This window comes from Aspergillus versicolor (genome assembly GCF_001890125.1).
Source record: "Aspergillus versicolor CBS 583.65 unplaced genomic scaffold ASPVEscaffold_6, whole genome shotgun sequence".
Lineage (NCBI taxonomy): Eukaryota > Fungi > Ascomycota > Eurotiomycetes > Eurotiales > Aspergillaceae > Aspergillus > Aspergillus versicolor.
The window spans coordinates 2005527-2021422 of NW_024467529.1; the positions used below are offsets into that span (position 1 = coordinate 2005527).

Below are 15896 nucleotides of genomic sequence, written 5' to 3' on the forward strand. Positions count from 1 at the left end.
CTGGATATGCTCAATGTGATGTTGTGTTTTGGCTGACGCGAGCTGTATGTATTTGTTCTTGTACGACGATCTATATCCAAGCGTATTCTATAGTAAGAATCAGTTATGAGAACTTCACGCCTTTGGTCGGATCCCATGTCTGCGGATGGCTCTGCTGCTGCGTCCCCGAACTGCCGCCAAACCGTATCCCCATTTCGGGAGACCACATTCCCGGGGTCACCTGCGGGACTCCGCGGGTCGGCTGGGGTGCTGTTAATGGTTCCCGGAGTTGAGGTTGTGGCTGTGGAACGGCCTGGGGTTGAGGTTGGATTGGAGATTGGACGGGCTGGAACTGTGTCGGAGGTGGTGCCGACACTGGCTGCGGTGCCTGTCGGATAGGCGAGATATTGAGGGATGCCATTGCTGCGACGCTGGAAATTTCCCTGTCTCAAAGTTAGTGCAGCCGGGGAACAGCGTGATAAAGGTACTTACTGCTCAAGCTGACTGGCTTCCATCCTCCGCTTGTGCACGAATGCCTTGGCATCATCTCTAAACCGGCCAACAATCTTAGCAAGATCATTGTAGAACTTCCGTCCGACCTCGATGTTGGAAATAATCTCTTTATACTTCAGGAACCCGTTCTCCAACTCCTGAAGCGCCTTCTCACGCTCCCTAGTTGACGCATCTCCAGTGTGTGCCCGCGTGAAAGCACGATTCGCCTCGCGGACCTGCGCAGCGATTTGGTCTTGGTCGTGCTGCTCTTTGAAAACCATTTGCAGGTCGACGTCGTAATCGCGGAGTCTGGATTCGAAGAGGTCTTCGAATTGACTTGCCTGGATGACTTGCATGGGGAACTCACGCTCCAACCGCGCGGCCTCGCGAATCAAGGCTGAGCTGATATCGTCTGTTCGAGCCTTGTCTTTGACAGTCTGTGCCTTGCGCTTCCGACGGCTTTCTAACCGGTTCACTTCGCTAATACAACCTCGGAGCCGGCTGACCTCGCGCTCGACTTCGGGAGGTATTGTCGCGCGTCGGCTACTGGGGACAAATGCCTCAAGGTCACGGTTTGTGCCAGTTAGAACACGGAATACAGACTCAGAGTCTTGGAGTTTTTGCTCAACGAGGTTGTCGCTGCTCTGAGCGGAGGAGAAGTAGCCGTCAATCTCCTGGCAACTTGTGTATAGCTTCGGCGTTGCAGTGTCGGACGACTCGCGGGACCACCGGTCTGTGCCGAACTTCCGTCTATATGCGTCGTCCTCTTCTTTCTCAGCTGCGAGCAGCTCGACACCTTCCTTGTAGACTGCTCTGTCGTTGGACTTTACCTTGGCAATGTCCTGGAGGGACTTGCGGAGCCGATATAGCCCGTCCTGTTGCCGCATTTCCTCTGCGTGGGAGACTAGCGTCGGGGGAAGACCGAGAGGCTTTTCTAGTGCTTGAAGCGAGCCGGGTAGATTGAGCGAGGATAGTAGACTAAAGAAGTTAGCAAGGTCCAAATGTAGTTGAGTTGATGAGACGTACTCGCGTAGCTTGTCAGTCATGGTCTCCAACTCCCCAATAATTCGTTCGTTGACAAGGCGATCCCTTCGATCCGAGTAGATGCTAGCCGCAATGTGAACAGCATACGGCACCAACTTCGAGAACAGCGGCTGTCCCAGTGGACCCTTGTCTCCTAGCAGCGAGATTGCATCCGTAACTTGTGACGGCGCCTTCGACGCAACCATACTCGCCCGGTCAATAAGCTTCAGCTCCGACTTGGGCGGCACCGCATGGAGATAAATCATATCATTGTCCTTCTCAGCTCGCTTCAGATCCTCCGACACTCGATTCTTCAGCCCCTGCAAGTCGCCCAAAACCGTCCGGTTAATCCATCTGCTCTCTTTGAGCGCTTCATTCACACAAGCCACCGCATCTCGCAGCCGCGCCACCTCCTCTCCATATTTGCGCTTCTCAAGACAATCCAGCGACTGGCGGTACTGCGCCGCTGCCGCAAAATGATGCTGCTTCGCAGTCATATGGTGGATCCAATCCGGGCTAATTGCATTCGACTTGACGGCGTGGTCGCACGCATCCGCGTAAAAGTCGGAGACTTTCCCCGCGAGTCTCGCAATCGACGCATCCTTCAGCCCGTCTTTGACTGCTTTTTGCCAAAAACATTCCTGCGCCTGGGCCAGTAGTAGTTCTTCTAGACTCTGTAGTGTCATCTCGTCCATGTCCTCAGGCGGAGCCGAGCGCATGTCGGGGACAATGTCTGTCCGCAAATGAGCGAGTATCCCAGCAGCCTGGCAGAAATAATTACACGCCTGCTTGAGGCCATCGGACGTTGTGCGGTTTACGGAGAATGCGAGCTGAGAGTAGAGGGCGGCAAGGTTGAAGGTAATGTTTGCGAGTTCGAAGCGGATATTATTCTGGGAGACTGTTCCCGTTTGTTAGCCTTGCAAGGAAACCCCCGATGGGACAGAGCGAAAGAAATACCTGGCCGGCTGGTATTGAATCCAAAAGCAGGATACCAGGGGAACTCAACCCCAACCTACGTGTCATGTCAAGTCAATCCAACAAGCTCACTCGAATCGAATCGAATAGGGCGGACGTACATCAACCGGAAACTTCCCCCCAAGCCATTTTAGTTGCGCCGCGTAGGTGATTAACCGGCTGACTCCGCTAACGTGGGGTTCCTGGACATTTACGGCTTCGCTTCGTAGTCGGTCGATGATCTGGAGGTCATCTGCGAACATATCCGGCCGCTGGTCATATTTGGAGGAGATGTATTGTGTGAGGGCAGTCGAGAGGGAGACAGTGTGCGACTGGCGGAAAGGGATCTGGAGAATGTTTCTGCATCTGTTAATGTAGCCCTTTTATTGAAGAACATGTGGAGATAGCGTACGAGGTCATTTTGGCGGTGCGCGGTGCTGCGCTTTGAGGTTGAGAAAGTTGTTGATGTGAAAAGTGTCCCGCAGGCTGCCCCCACGGCAACCAAGATGACGTGGTGGTGCCTTAGGCAGCGATGATTGCATAGCTTAGCCAGCTAGTCTACGAACCGCTCACTACGACTCAATGGATAATTGTTTACTAGATAGAAAATTGATATTTAGTATTTATTGCTATGTTCAGATAATATAATACTAATACGCCTGGGCGCCGCCAATACTGAAATCCATCATCCGTCCAGCTCGTTGATGCGCATCTTAATATATTCGAAGATGCTGAGCAAAATCATGTTATTCACCCCAGTGCGGATCAAAATAATGGACAGTCCTTTATACATGCTGGACCGTGCAACTGCGGCGGAAGCCTCGCCGACTTCCTTCGTCTTTCCGAGAAGTACGCTCTGCGCGCGCGTTTTGCGTGTGTCAAGCGGATATGTCTGTCATCGTCAGTACTGTCAAATTTGAGCCAGCGGGGTTTCCTAGAGCACTCACGCAAAACCAAGGTACAGTGCTGCAGATTGCGCCGGCAATCATGGGTGCACCAAATGGAGACTTATCAGGCCCAAGCTCCCTGGCTGCAACCTGCTTGACCGTTTCATAGACCGCAAAATACAGGCCAGACCCAACGGTATCACGCATCGCATGGAGATAGAATCCCGTGTACAAACCTCTGAATCCGTACCGCTGTACGATCTGCCTGATAGCTTGGACGGTTCCCAGGCGGGGCTTGTGCCGCAACGAGTGGTCTCTCACAGCGTCTGGGGAAGCTTGGGCACGATTTGATACGAGGACAGATGTTTGAACCACGTTCTTGGCCAGTTCGAAAGGGCCTATACTGTTAGAACTTGCCCATATATTAAGAAGAAGAAGAAAAGGATAAACCCTACAAGCGAGTGGAGAGGTTATCGCTCCGGCAATGCAGCCCGCGGTGATGAAAGTAAAAATCGTGGAGACAGTAGGGGCGCTGCCGGGTTTGTTGTATATGGCCAAGGGAGATTGACCCGTTATTCCCTCGATAAAGTCGGATATGCGATGTTTAGCAGAATTGTAGGTAGTAAAGTTCACAACCCGGACTGCTGTGACGCTGGCAAGAGGAGGTAGAGCACCTATTTTGGTCAGTTTTGTTCGGGTATTGCAAGAGAGAAAACAGACGCACCAGCAACAAATCCACGAGGACCTTCGGTTCGCCAGAGATATCGAACACACTGGAATACGTTTTGGAAGTTGTGCCTGGTCAAGTCAGCGGCGCGCAGGAAAGAAGACATCGCCAGAAACATACGTTTGCATGCGAGTTTTGACATTCTCGAGAGGGGTCTGCGCAATTAGCAAGTGTTCCAGCTGATTCAGAGTTCTGCCTGGAACGTACCACAGCTAGAGTAGCGCAGACGGTAGAAGTCCCAGAGGCTACCTGGGTTTTGTACCTCTTGAGTAGTCTATTTCGTGTAGTTTCATCCATGGTCCAGTTATTTCCCGCTGGCATTATTGTAGGTGCGGGAGATGGTTGTGAAGGAGGGGTAAAGGGAGCATGTTCAGAGTGATTGTTGTCAGTCATCCCGCCATGTATCCCATTGGGGGCAGTGAGCTGTTTGTCCAAGTCGCTTAGTCGTTGTATATCTGGATATGTCTAAGTGAACCAATTCACTCTCAGCAAAGTAGGCTGGGGAACCCGATGGAACGCAAAGCGGCCTCTCAGGGTGCGAGCAGACCGTTCAGCGTCCCACAATTGTCCATCAGAAACCCTTTTCCAGTGCTCAGTATCCGGCTCTTCTGCTCTTTCTTCCGAGAAAGAAGAAAAAGGGAGTCAATCGGGCTTAATAGGACCATACGCTATCTCCGGCGGGGACGTATATACACTGGTTGAATTCGGACCGCAGACGGGGACACCTAGGCGTTTGGGAGCCGGATATTAGCATGACAGCAGTTCTTCTTCTGATGTAGTTAGGGAGACATACAGAGAAACCACCGCGCTGGGTACAGTCCAAGTTCAATGAAGACAGTGGAATGGGGTGGACGAGTGAACTCAAGCGAAGCTCCTCGTCCACCAGAATTGGGCTAGTAATCGGGCGCTCCACAGACTGCGAGCGCAGCCACTCACAGCCCTTTTACATTGTCTTGATCGGGCTTAGCGTACCTGTGACGTCGTCGTGAAGCAGTCCGTCCAACCTTTGCATACGGACTACGTCTAAATATTATGCATATACGCCGAATGTAGGGCAACAGCTCCAGCTGTCTAACCTACGCTCGACCGTGATGCCGGAGTTGCTCAAGTTGTGTTCTTTGTTCTTGGGATATCGTTAAGAAGCGATCGATCAAGCAAACAAACGCCCTAGCCGGAAGAGGACTAGGGTGGCGAGGAGCCACAAGTCGGACCAAATCAGTCCGTTGAGCTTGAGCTTACCCCGCCAACTTTCTTGCGGATTCGAGCTTGTGGAAACGAGCCAAAGAGATTCAATCCGTTATTCATGATAAGAAAGATCCCTGTCCGATAAGGAACTGAAGCTGTCTGACGGTGCAAGTGCTCCTGCGCAGTTGATTGAAAGTCGAGACAGGGTTCTGCCTTGATATACAGACGCTAGCGTGTATTTGGCTAGTCGTGCAGGTGATTGCCTGATTAGGATGGAAGCTTGTCCCGCATGTGAAGGCCTTCCCAAGTGGCTGCCCGCTTCGTGTGGCTGGACGTTGGAAGTCCAGACAGCAATCTAAAGGCGGAATCCACGCCGTGGCCGCCACAGAATGGTGTCGTAACTCTACCGTGTTTTGCTCAGGACCCTCAAACGTCTTTGTAAGCCTTATCAGGCTCGATCGTGGGTCATAGCTAACGTGTGAGTGTGGGCCAGTGCCGAAGGTGGACAGCAACCATTTTACTCCGTATTGATATTCCGTCCCGAAACTGACTTTGCTCTTTGAGCATAACTGAGTTCGTGTTTGAGTGTCAACTGTGCCGATATCCGTGCAGCATGCCAGTGATGCTCTCTCGTTGATCCTCGGGCCGTCTACCGGCTCAACTTCAGTGCCAGCCGTGGCGGCTTTACGACTTCACATGGCGATGAGAACGTGCAGGCTCCTGCGCAGACACGGATTACCGATCAATGGCCGTTCCGGGGCCCAACCCGATCCAGACGAGACGTGAAAAACTGAAGCAGTCTGAAGACTGATTTCCTCACCTTGTCATATGAGAGGGGCGCTAAACCGCTTTCGGTATTCCATATATCCTCGGGACCTCGGTCGCGGCATCCCCGCAAGTTTGCCCTCTCCGCAACAAAGCCACGGCCGCTGCTATCCACATGCTCTCCTGAACCACATTTAAAGGCTGGTCCTTGACCTTTACCCGATTTTCTTACTGGATACTCATTGCGCTTGAAACTATCCTTCGTACATCATCACATTTCATTCAAAATGGGCAAGAAAGCAGCATCTCCCGCCTACGTCCTTGGCGTTGGCATGACCAAGTTCATCAAGCCCCGAGGCAAGGTTGATTACAATGAGCTCGGATTCGAGGCCGGTGTCAAGGCCATGTTGGACGCTAAGATCAACTACGACGAGGTTGACCAGGGTGTTGCTTGCTACGTCTACGGTGACAGCACTTGCGGACAGCGTGTGTTCTACCAATTCGGTCTGACCCAGATTCCTATCTACAACGTTAACAACAACTGCTCGACCGGCTCAACTGGTCTTGCGATGGGCCGCACCCTCGTCTCCCACGGCGCGGCCGACTGCGTTCTCGTCGTTGGCTTCGAAAAGATGAGCCCCGGATCTCTGCAGTCGGTCTACAACGACCGCGCCAACCCCACCGGCCTGTTCGGTATGATGATGGCTGAGACTCGCGGTGTCACCAACGCCCCGGGTGCCGCCCAGATGTTCGGAAACGCCGGTCGGGAATACAGTGAGAAGTAAGTTTCTTGGTTGTCGCTTCAAGGTCCAAACTGACTATAGTAGGTACGGCGCCAAATCCGAACACTTCGCTGAAATCGCTCGCATCAACCACGAACACTCCAAGCGCAACCCATACTCCCAATTCCAGGATGAATACACTCTCGAGCAGGTGCTGAAGTCTCCGATGATCCACGAGCCCCTCACCAAGCTTCAGTGCTGCCCTACATCCGACGGTGCCGCCGCCGCCGTTGTTGTCTCTCAGGAGTTCTTGGATGCTCGACCCCACCTCAAGGACCAGGCTATTCTCATTGCCGGTCAACAGCTTGCTTCGGATAACAACAGTGTGTACAACCAGAGCTCCATTGACCTTATGGGATTCGGCATGTCCCGTGGTGCGTGCCGCGCTGCTGTTGCCGAAGCCGGTGTGAACATTAAAGACATCAAAGTATGCGAGCTGCACGACTGCTTCTCGGCCAACGAGATGATCACAATTGATGCTCTTGAGCTCAGCGAGCCCGGCAAGGCGCATGAGATGGTTGCCAAGGGTGACATCACCTATGGCGGCAAGATGGTTATCAACCCATCAGGCGGTCTTATTTCCAAGGGCCACCCGCTCGGCGCAACCGGTCTGGCGCAATGCACAGAACTTGTCTGGCACCTGCGTGGCTGGGCCAACAACCGCTTGGTCAAGGGAACCGATGCCTGCCTACAGCACAACCTGGGTCTGGGTGGTGCCGTGGTCGTGACCGTCTACAAGCGCGCGGATGGCAAGGTTGCTCAGGCCGTGCCATCAGCAGATGTCGCAAGGATCACTGGTCTCGGCTACAACCCCGCCGTTGAGGCCAAGGGCTTCACGGCTGAACAGGCCAAGCTGGTTCTCAGCAAGACCGCGTCCGATTCGTGGGCGTTGGCTGACGCGCAAGAGAGGGTTATCGCTCGTTTCTAATTTCCATGTTGATGTATATACCTTATGACTGTACAATCTAGCGATCAGAATGTTAGACTTCAAAATGATATGAGTACTGACTACTGAGGAGCGTTCCGAGTGTGTTTACTCCTGTAAATGTAGACGAGTCCGTGCCTGGTGCTGAAGGCGGCTCGGCTAAACAAGCCGCCGGCATATGATGACTCAGCCCGCGCCTCAACAAATTCCGCGCGACAAAATCTTCCTCTCTTCTTTTTCTTTCTTCATACATATCCAGGTCTCCAACATACCCTTGTTGATGGACAGTTCATTCCATTGAGAAATTATAGAACGGGACCGAGAGTGACCAGCTCATTCTAATCCCATTGCCTGCCACCAGCACGAGGTTTTTGGGTTCGCTTTTGAGCATACACGCATTTCGCGCAACTTTTCGGTTGATCGTCATAAACATGCCAGCAGCCTTCCTAAGTGAGGGCTGGCACTTCAGAAATTGTTCAACGCTAGATCGACAGGAGGAACAAAAAGGGATTAATGCGTCCCTGCCCTCCTTGCGCTCTGGATCAATCGCGCTATCAACGATCATCCGTTTGAACATCCCTGCGTATACAAATCATACTAACACAGCCCCATGCAGTTATGAATGGCATCTTCGAAGTCTCGTTCGTCAATCCCATGATATTCGAGGTCAAAAGTCGTGCCGACAATGATCCGAAGCTGAAAATATTCTCTTCTCTCCCTCGTGTTGCGGCCGCTGTCAATATCGAATGGCGTGGTTCGTGTCAATCAGAAGGAGGCACATTCCTGTTGCTTATCTCAACCAGCTTTTGAGTATGTAGTTGCGTAATCAACGTGTGGAATGTTTCCTTCCTCTCCAAATCTCGTACGTCTGTGCACTGATCCCAACCCTCCAAGCTTCGTAGGCTCGCATCCCTTGCGTTGGCGTAATGCCATCCGTTCTCCACGACCCCTGGTCCCTTGCACCTTGGAGCACACCATTGGACGCTGGATTACTTCTGGACCAAGTCCCCGGACAAGACGCTCGGTGTTCGGGATGGCTTGTTCGTGGCTTCGTGCCCTGGCGTGGCATATCCTCCGACGCGTCAGGAATGTTTATCCAGAGCTGCGAAAGTATGCGGATGCTACCCGGCGTCTGTTCGCCTGTCCAGCAAGTATAAATCACCAGTTCCATGCTGCTTCGAACTCCCTCATTCCATCCAACTTCTACAACTTCCACATCCAACCCAACAACCCAACAGCCAACCCTTCACGATGAAGCTCACTGCCGCCGTTGCCATCAACCTGGCTGTCCTGGCCATCGCGGCTCCGACAACCACCTACGATAAGCGTCAACCTGCCAACCCTGTCGCGGTAATTACCAACCCAACTCAAGCCCAGAAGCAAAGACTAACATTACTTTTGAAGGGCATCATGGATATGTTGAACATCGGCCCGCAAGAGAGTAGCAGCTCAGCCTCCGGCCCTAAGCCGACGCCGACTATGACCCCTAACTCAAACATGAACTTCCCTGGCGAGAAGCCGATGCAGGTTCAACAGCACGCCGCCGTATCCTCTTCCGTTATTAAGCCTAGCGAGACATCACACTTCCACGTCTCGGCAGCTGCTACCTCTTCCGTGAGCATCTCTGACAATACCGCATCAGCTACACCTACACCTACTTCTTCTACTTCCACTACTCCTACTCCTTCTCCCAGTGAGAAGCCGGCCTCCAACCCTCTTTCCGCCGTTACCAACTTGATCAGTGGTCTGCTGGGTAACTAGGGTAACTCTGTACTTGAATTCGGTCGGGTTGATTTTGGTTTCTGGTATTGTTTGGGTGTGGATTTCTTATTTCCTTCTTTCTGCCTCATGTGTTGGTTGTGGGGCTTCTGGATGTGATATGATATTGGGACTCTTTATGTGTCGGATTAGATAGTTTTTAACGCTAGCTTAGATATCAACGATGGAATGTTATTACTAGTAATGCAAAACCGGTGCGCATGAGTAGTCGTCGCACTTTATCTGTATGCACACCATCGAGCTACAAACTAGGTTGGTAGAGATAGACTAACTTGAAAGAACAAATGTATGTCTTCTAGTTTTGCACGGCCAAGGCCCATTTATATGTCTTCATTCCTGAGCTTGCAATAAGCAAGCTTTCCTTGTGTGACTCTGGTGAATGTTTCGTCGGTAATGCAAACACCCTACCACCTTGACATTGGAGGAGGTGAAGGATCATTCTTTCATTTGATAGCGTCAATGTCAACAGACATCCCGATACAATCCTCATAAGACATCAACCGTTTCAACTTTAAAGAGGTGATTTGAATTGTCTTTCCTCAAGAGGGTCAATGAAGGGTCTAGAAGCCCGCCACAGAAAGTAACGTAATGACCAAAGAATCATGTTTTCAGTGCACTGCCTCCGTAAAGCACAGAGACTGTATCTAATGTACGAGGGTCAAGAGGTGTCCATGATAGAGCAGCATTGCTCTCGCACGGGGACTATCCTGGAACACGAGTGCGTGGTGAACTCTGACTGCTTGGCAACCTCTCTCTTAGAAGCCCTAATCTTGGAGTTACTGCACTGGGTCCAGTAAACCACTTCACGGCCCCGACAGCCTGCTTCATGTTTTACGCGCAATTGCTGGGCTGTTTGCTGACTGCGTATTAGGAGACGGATTTCGCCAATTCCCTGCCTGCCAAAGCCGGGGAATGCTTCGGTGTTCCAGCCTTTAGACAACAGCAAGTCATCATAAAATGCGAAGATGGGAAGAAGCATTGCTTTTGACTATTAACAAAACCGACCCCACTTTCGTCATCGGCTGCTACCGGTAAACCCCGGGCTTGGGCTTCAATATTATTGGAACTCGCTGACTCCAATGAGGTGAAGTTGAGCACAGGTGTGATATTAAAGGAATAGAAAGGACGGAAGGGCTGGGATTCGCTCAGCGGACTCGTTGCACCAGAGCAAGAAAACCCTTTCTATAGCTCGCCCCTTGGTATCTGTAATCGTCGACGATGTCCCTGAGGCGTTGACTTGGGTTCTGTAGGATTGGGTGATGAACCGGCGTACTTTTAGGGCTAAAAGGTGTGGTAAGAGATGGGAGCGCTGCGAATATTGATGGCTTGATATATAGAACACGCACCCATCTGCAGCCTGAAAGCTCTTATTGGAGATGGTCTTCGCCAGATGAGCCTCGCCGATGCACCAGTCGAGAATAAATCTATCGGTAAACCCTATCTAGGTGTCCACTGATGAATGACATCGCACCGTCGGCGCCGAATTATTGATATCGGACGGTTGTCGAGAAGCCAGAACACCATGTATAGTACCGTCTCCGCAAGATTATCCATACCTCCATGAAGTGGTTCAGAGCCGGTCAGGTAATCACAACACCCACACAGCTTCAAACCTAGGCTTGTATGGCTAGACATATATCCATCGTTGGGAATTGAAGTCGCGACCGACAACAGTAAACTTCCTGGAATGGTGACATAGGAAGAGCCATGGAGTTCAATCTCCATGTTGTTGTCCCGCTACCTTCGTCTCATGTTTGGCGCAATCTCAACCGCGTTGGTGGGAATTAAAGCATTTTGCACACACGGGTGGCTCGCAAAGATTATCGTAGAGCACCTAATATCCTAAGACAGTCATTTTCAAGAGCCTTGCCGCGCAATCTCCTCCCAAGGCTAGAAATCTACACCGTTCTCATAAACGGACAGCCTAGCGGCCGTTGCGAGAGTTCTTCGATACGATTCAACCATATCGATTTGTAGGTTGAAGGGTTGCAATTAGGAATCTCTCTTAGGGCTATGAAAGGAGAAGATGCCGAAGGTTCAGGGGCCGGTGTCTTCTGAACAGAATTCGTGTGGTGCATCGAGATGAAACGGAAAACAGCCCAGCCAGGCCTGAGCCGTATAGGAAGAATCACCGTCATAGATAGTGGATGATGATGAAAGTGACGAGCATTCCCTAATTTTATTCATGTTTTGTTGTTAAATGGTGTGCTTGGTATCTTTTGTAGCAGCAGGTGGTTAGCCATAATGTCAACAGGATAGCGTCGGTGGTACTAACAGATATATATCGGTTGACTCGTTGATATATTTCCCCGGCGAGGTTGTTGCGTCGTTCATCAAGGCTCGTCTAGAGACTAGCGTGAGCCGACGTATGCCTATCCGTCCGTCCAGGAAATTGTTTGCTTTGGATGTGCCGCTTAATCAAATGTGGGTGGCTTTCGGTATTGTGCATGTTATGTACGAATGTGATGGTGTCCTCGACGCACAGGACCATGTGGAATTCTGCACTTGCGCAAGCTTCAATTTCACCTACTTTCATTGTGAAATGTGCCGTATACTTGAGTCATCATAGTACCTTCCAGCTCGATATGCTAGATCATAGTTTGTCGTACTTGGTACATCGATCAAACACTGATCAAGGCGTCAACACCAAAGTCGCGATGATAAAAGAAAGCACTTACAGTATTCAAACCTGCAGTGCAGCAACTGGCGATGGGTGTCATCAACCGATGGTTCAGCAAGGCAGCAGTTATAAAACACTTGACTTGCTCAAGGGCAAAGTGAAAAATGCAGAAACCAGGCATCTTACAGCAACAAGTAGGATGCTAGCAGAAACCCGAAAACCGTGGAATTGAGAGCCATGATGACGGGCAGGGGATTCGTCGCAACTATACAATGAATAGATCTCGATCAAACAGGTTGAAACCAACTAAACGACGAACTATATGCGTTGCAAATGTACGTTAGAGACAGACCAAGCTTGGAGACGTGGGATCTCACCTATACGTCGTCGTATATACCGTGGAAATGTTGAGGCTGTGGAACTCCAGACGCTACCTGTGTAAGCCACGGCCTGGATTACTCGGAGCTATGTCTGGCACGGCCATGTTTTGTTGCTGTCGTCGCAGATGGATTGCCAGTTGGTGGATGCGAGAACCTCACGGAGATTGAAGATGGTTTGTATAAAGAAGCTTCAGTTATTCCATTGCGAGTGAGCAATTCTGAATACAAGGAAGGGTATAAATCCAAATATAACAAGAAGCCGGGGATATATATAGAATATGAGGGAGTTGGACATATATAGGGAAAAGGATTGAGATATGGATGGAATGGAAACCAAGTTGGGAGATTTATAGACAATGAGGGGAGAAAAATGAAGACAAAACGACGAGGTCGGGGACAAGTTGGCAAGGACTCGCCTGGCAGACGTGCGTGACTGCGTTTGGATCCGCATAACAGGCTGGAAACTGGAAACTTGCATATTTCGGTGTAATGCTGAGTGACCTCGGGAATATACAGATTCGATTTAAGAATTATACACATCTCGCGATAGACTGTGACGGAACACTGAGACTCGAAATCCGTCCCAAATCGCTGAATTCGCCCAAATGCTAGTACCATCTATCCATGCTCTTCAACCAGCCATCCAGATCCGAGACAAATAAAGTAACCAAGAAATTGACATGTCGCTGTATTTCAGCTTGTCCGGCTAGCCCCTCGGTTCCGTCGTTTGTTGGGTAACGATGCTCGCCGACTCGAGCAAACGAGTCCTGTGATCCCTCGCTTTCGGCAGCGGAATACGGAGTCTTAGAAACACTGTTCCAATTGATTTATCCAAATTAACGGGATCTTTCCGCTATTGGTTTCACGAGCTCTTGCTGTTTTGGCTCGCCCGCTGCTGCTCCTCGTAAAGAGCTGTATAGTACCCAGCGTAATACCAGGCCATCATAAGGTTTTTCAACCCTTCATCCTGGCCTAAATAACTTGTCAAAAAATCATCTTCGCAAACAGGTCCGTGACCAGGATTTCAGCTTACCTTGGGGGAAACCGGGAAGCGGCATGGGAGGCGCTTGGGGAGCAGTCCCCGCCGGTGGTTCTAGTTTTGACTGCGCAGGCCCATTTGTCATCTAAATCGAGTCAGTACTGGTGCATCAAACGGAGCCAAGAAGACAAAGAGCATACCTGCGGAGCATGAGTCTCAACTGCAGTGGGCTCAGCGGCGTCAACGTCAGCCATGTCGTCGTCCTTCTCAACCGGAGCCCAGGACAAAGCGGGCGCCGCCTCGGCCTCTGCAGCTTCCTGGGCCTCTCTCAGGACATCTTCGACATTCTCACCCTTGGCATGGATGCTATGATAGAGCTATAATAATCTCAGTCAAATTGTAGGCAAGTCACGTGCCAGGAGCAACTCACTTTGTATTCCTCGACGGCTTCATCCCAGCTCTGGACAAGAGCGGAGTCGTCCCAGATTTCTTCCTGAGTTAGGGCCTTAGCAGCACCCTTGTTCTTCCCCATGACATCTGCAGTTACCTGTTGTTGGTCCGATGTTCGCGTTGTTGATGAGGTGAGGAGTGGAGCAAGACCAAGCAAGGGAAGGCGGAGTGGGACTCACCGCCTGGCGATTCTGCAGCTCAAAAAATAATTTTCAGCAAAAAAGTTCCCGCTCGGTGCAGAATCAACATAAACCATCGAATTGCTACTGGTGTGACAATGGCCCCCGATAAGAAAGACAAGAAGCGCAAGGGTATGTATATTGCGATTTTTCTTTCATGTTGTCCAAGTTACTGATGTTTGCAGCCGCTGTTGCGACCGCCGATGTGCCCTTGAAGAAGACGAAGAAAGTCGAGGCCAAAGCCGCTGAACCCGCACAGGAAGCGCCCAAGTCTATTCTGAAGAAGAACAAAGCCAATGGCGTGGCTAAGGAGGAGAAAGTTTCGAAGCCAAAGGCCAATGGCGACGCACCCAGGCCAGTCAAGCCTCGCAAGCGCGCAGCTGATTACATGAGTGATGAAGAGAGCGACGCTGAAGCGAGCGCTCCCGCGAAGAAACCTGCTGAGAAGGAGACTAAGAGCAAGCCCAGCGCAAAGAAGACCAAGCAAGAAGATGGCACAGCTGCTCCTGTGAAGGAAAAGGCCACCAAGGCTGGTAAGAAGGCGGCGAAGAAGGTTGAGATCGTGCCTAGCGATTCTGAGGATTCCGAGGGCGAGGGAGTTGCATTGAACGCCGAGAGCGAAGATGAAGACGATGACCAGACTACTGCACTGATTCGGGGCTTTGAGAGCAGCGGTGACGAAGACGAGTCTGGAGACGAGGCCGTCGACCCCGAGGCTCCGGTCCCCAGGATCCCCGACTCGAAGAAGGCCAAGCGCAAGATCCTCAAACTGCAAAAACAGAACAAGTCCGAGACTTCAGAAAAGCCTGGAGTTGTCTACGTCGGGTTAGTACTCATTCTATGTTCGTTTTATGCAATTCTAACCATCGTACAGACGTATTCCTCACGGTTTCTATGAGCACCAAATGCGGTCGTACTTTGCACAATTCGGCGAGATCACTCGCCTGCGTTTGTCGCGCAACCGTATCACCGGTCGCTCAAAGCACTACGCTTTTATCGAATTCGGATCCGAGTCCGTCGCCAAGATCGTCGCCGCCACCATGGATAACTACCTGATGTACGGCCACATCCTGAAATGCAAGTATGTGCCGACGGAGCAAGTGCACCCGGAGCTCTGGAAGGGTGCGAACCGCCGCTTCAAGACCACGCCGTGGAACCGAATCGAGCAGAAGCGCCTGAACAAGGGCAAGACCCGCGCCAAGTGGACGAAGAACATCGAGCAGGAGCAGAAGCGACGACTTGCCAAGGCCGAGAAGATGAAGGAGCTTGGGTATGACTTTGAACTCCCAGAGTTGAAGAGCGTGGATGATGTCCCTGTGCAGAAGGCTATTGAGGGTGGTGAGGCTGAGGAAGCCAAGGCCGTTGAGGGTGGTGAGCAGGCTAAGGCCATCGAAGCAGCGGCCGAGCCTGAGAAGGCCGAGAAGACGGATGATACCCCCAAGAAGGCGAAGAAGGACAAGAAGAAGAAGGCAGCAGAGGTAGAGGCTCCTGCTGAGTCGCCCAAGCCCAAGGAGGCTGCGTCGCCGGCTGCCAAGCCCAAGAAGGCGAAGAAGACCAAGGCCAAGGCCTAGATGACAGTTGTATTTAAAATCGCTCAGGGTTAATTGATCGGAGTCTACGGTTTTCAGCATTTCCCTTGTCATGGCTAAGATGTTATTGACCTACGTCGTTGAACAGGCCTGCATGACTCGGTTAGCTTGATGTATTTCTTTTCTTAGACAGTCATCGACTCAGTGAGATGTCTATAACCCCGCACCCCTCATTGCTTCCTCGGTAATCCCCGCAAACAA

At 51.3% G+C, this 15896-nt stretch overlaps 7 protein-coding genes across 7 annotated transcripts; 3 read left to right on the top strand and 4 right to left on the bottom strand.

Moving 5' to 3' along the window:
• Nucleotides 1-50: 50 nt before the first annotated feature.
• On the bottom strand, nt 51-2905 carry ASPVEDRAFT_755383 (putative pH signal transduction protein PalA). Its single transcript, XM_040816302.1, has 6 exons — nt 2861-2905; nt 2571-2808; nt 2452-2506; nt 1498-2392; nt 472-1449; nt 51-422 (listed from the first exon to the last, which is right to left on the bottom strand). The coding sequence occupies exons 1-6, from the start codon at nt 2866-2868 to the stop codon at nt 104-106; spliced, it is 2493 nt and encodes an 830-aa protein (XP_040669535.1). The 5' UTR covers nt 2869-2905; the 3' UTR covers nt 51-103.
• Nucleotides 2906-3133: 228 nt separating this feature from the next.
• ASPVEDRAFT_133561 (putative mitochondrial carrier protein) lies at nt 3134-4359 on the bottom strand (the record flags this gene model as incomplete). Its single annotated transcript, XM_040807044.1, has 6 exons — nt 3134-3340; nt 3396-3733; nt 3791-4009; nt 4060-4133; nt 4183-4217; nt 4270-4359. 6 exons carry the CDS (start codon nt 4357-4359, stop codon nt 3134-3136), a joined length of 963 nt encoding a protein of 320 aa, XP_040669536.1.
• A 1940-nt stretch (nt 4360-6299) lies between these two features.
• On the top strand, nt 6300-7722 carry ASPVEDRAFT_85205 (putative sterol carrier protein; the record flags this gene model as incomplete). Its single annotated transcript, XM_040817661.1, has 2 exons — nt 6300-6793; nt 6840-7722. 2 exons carry the CDS (start codon nt 6300-6302, stop codon nt 7720-7722), a joined length of 1377 nt encoding a protein of 458 aa, XP_040669537.1.
• Nucleotides 7723-8833: 1111 nt separating this feature from the next.
• On the top strand, nt 8834-9818 carry ASPVEDRAFT_755673 (uncharacterized protein). Its single transcript, XM_040816303.1, has one exon. It carries the CDS (start codon nt 8971-8973, stop codon nt 9478-9480), a length of 510 nt encoding a protein of 169 aa, XP_040669538.1. The 5' UTR covers nt 8834-8970; the 3' UTR covers nt 9481-9818.
• A 2588-nt stretch (nt 9819-12406) lies between these two features.
• On the bottom strand, nt 12407-13573 carry ASPVEDRAFT_755899 (uncharacterized protein). Its single transcript, XM_040816307.1, has 3 exons — nt 13532-13573; nt 12496-13470; nt 12407-12436 (listed from the first exon to the last, which is right to left on the bottom strand). The coding sequence occupies exon 2, from the start codon at nt 13114-13116 to the stop codon at nt 12574-12576; it is 543 nt and encodes a 180-aa protein (XP_040669539.1). The 5' UTR covers nt 13117-13470; nt 13532-13573; the 3' UTR covers nt 12407-12436; nt 12496-12573.
• Nucleotides 13361-14135, bottom strand: ASPVEDRAFT_73409 (uncharacterized protein; the record flags this gene model as incomplete). Its single annotated transcript, XM_040816210.1, has 5 exons — nt 14107-14135; nt 13908-14014; nt 13678-13854; nt 13532-13622; nt 13361-13470 (listed from the first exon to the last, which is right to left on the bottom strand). The coding sequence occupies exons 2-5, from the start codon at nt 14007-14009 to the stop codon at nt 13361-13363; spliced, it is 480 nt and encodes a 159-aa protein (XP_040669540.1). The 5' UTR covers nt 14010-14014; nt 14107-14135.
• Nucleotides 14136-14170: 35 nt separating this feature from the next.
• ASPVEDRAFT_43284 (uncharacterized protein) lies at nt 14171-15890 on the top strand. Its single transcript, XM_040812781.1, has 2 exons — nt 14171-14931; nt 14981-15890. The coding sequence occupies exons 1-2, from the start codon at nt 14264-14266 to the stop codon at nt 15675-15677; spliced, it is 1365 nt and encodes a 454-aa protein (XP_040669541.1). The 5' UTR covers nt 14171-14263; the 3' UTR covers nt 15678-15890.
• The last annotated feature ends 6 nt before the right edge of the window (nt 15891-15896 follow it).

Bases quoted from the DNA above. Each gene is read 5' to 3' on its own strand.
- ASPVEDRAFT_755899 (XM_040816307.1), bottom strand. From the start codon at position 13,116: ATGGTACTAGCATTTGGGCGAATTCAGCGATTTGGGACGGATTTCGAG.
- ASPVEDRAFT_43284 (XM_040812781.1), top strand. From the start codon at position 14,264: ATGTTGTCCAAGTTACTGATGTTTGCAGCCGCTGTTGCGACCGCCGAT. The intron at 14,932-14,980 runs GTTAGTACTCAT...ACCATCGTACAG, and splicing joins CCTGGAGTTGTCTACGTCGG to ACGTATTCCTCACGGTTTCT.
- ASPVEDRAFT_755383 (XM_040816302.1), bottom strand. The intron at 2,393-2,451 runs GTATTTCTTTCG...AAACGGGAACAG, and splicing joins ATTCAATACCAGCCGGCCAG to TCTCCCAGAATAATATCCGC. The intron at 423-471 runs GTAAGTACCTTT...ACTTTGAGACAG, and splicing joins GAAGCCAGTCAGCTTGAGCA to GGAAATTTCCAGCGTCGCAG.
- ASPVEDRAFT_755673 (XM_040816303.1), top strand. From the start codon at position 8,971: ATGAAGCTCACTGCCGCCGTTGCCATCAACCTGGCTGTCCTGGCCATC.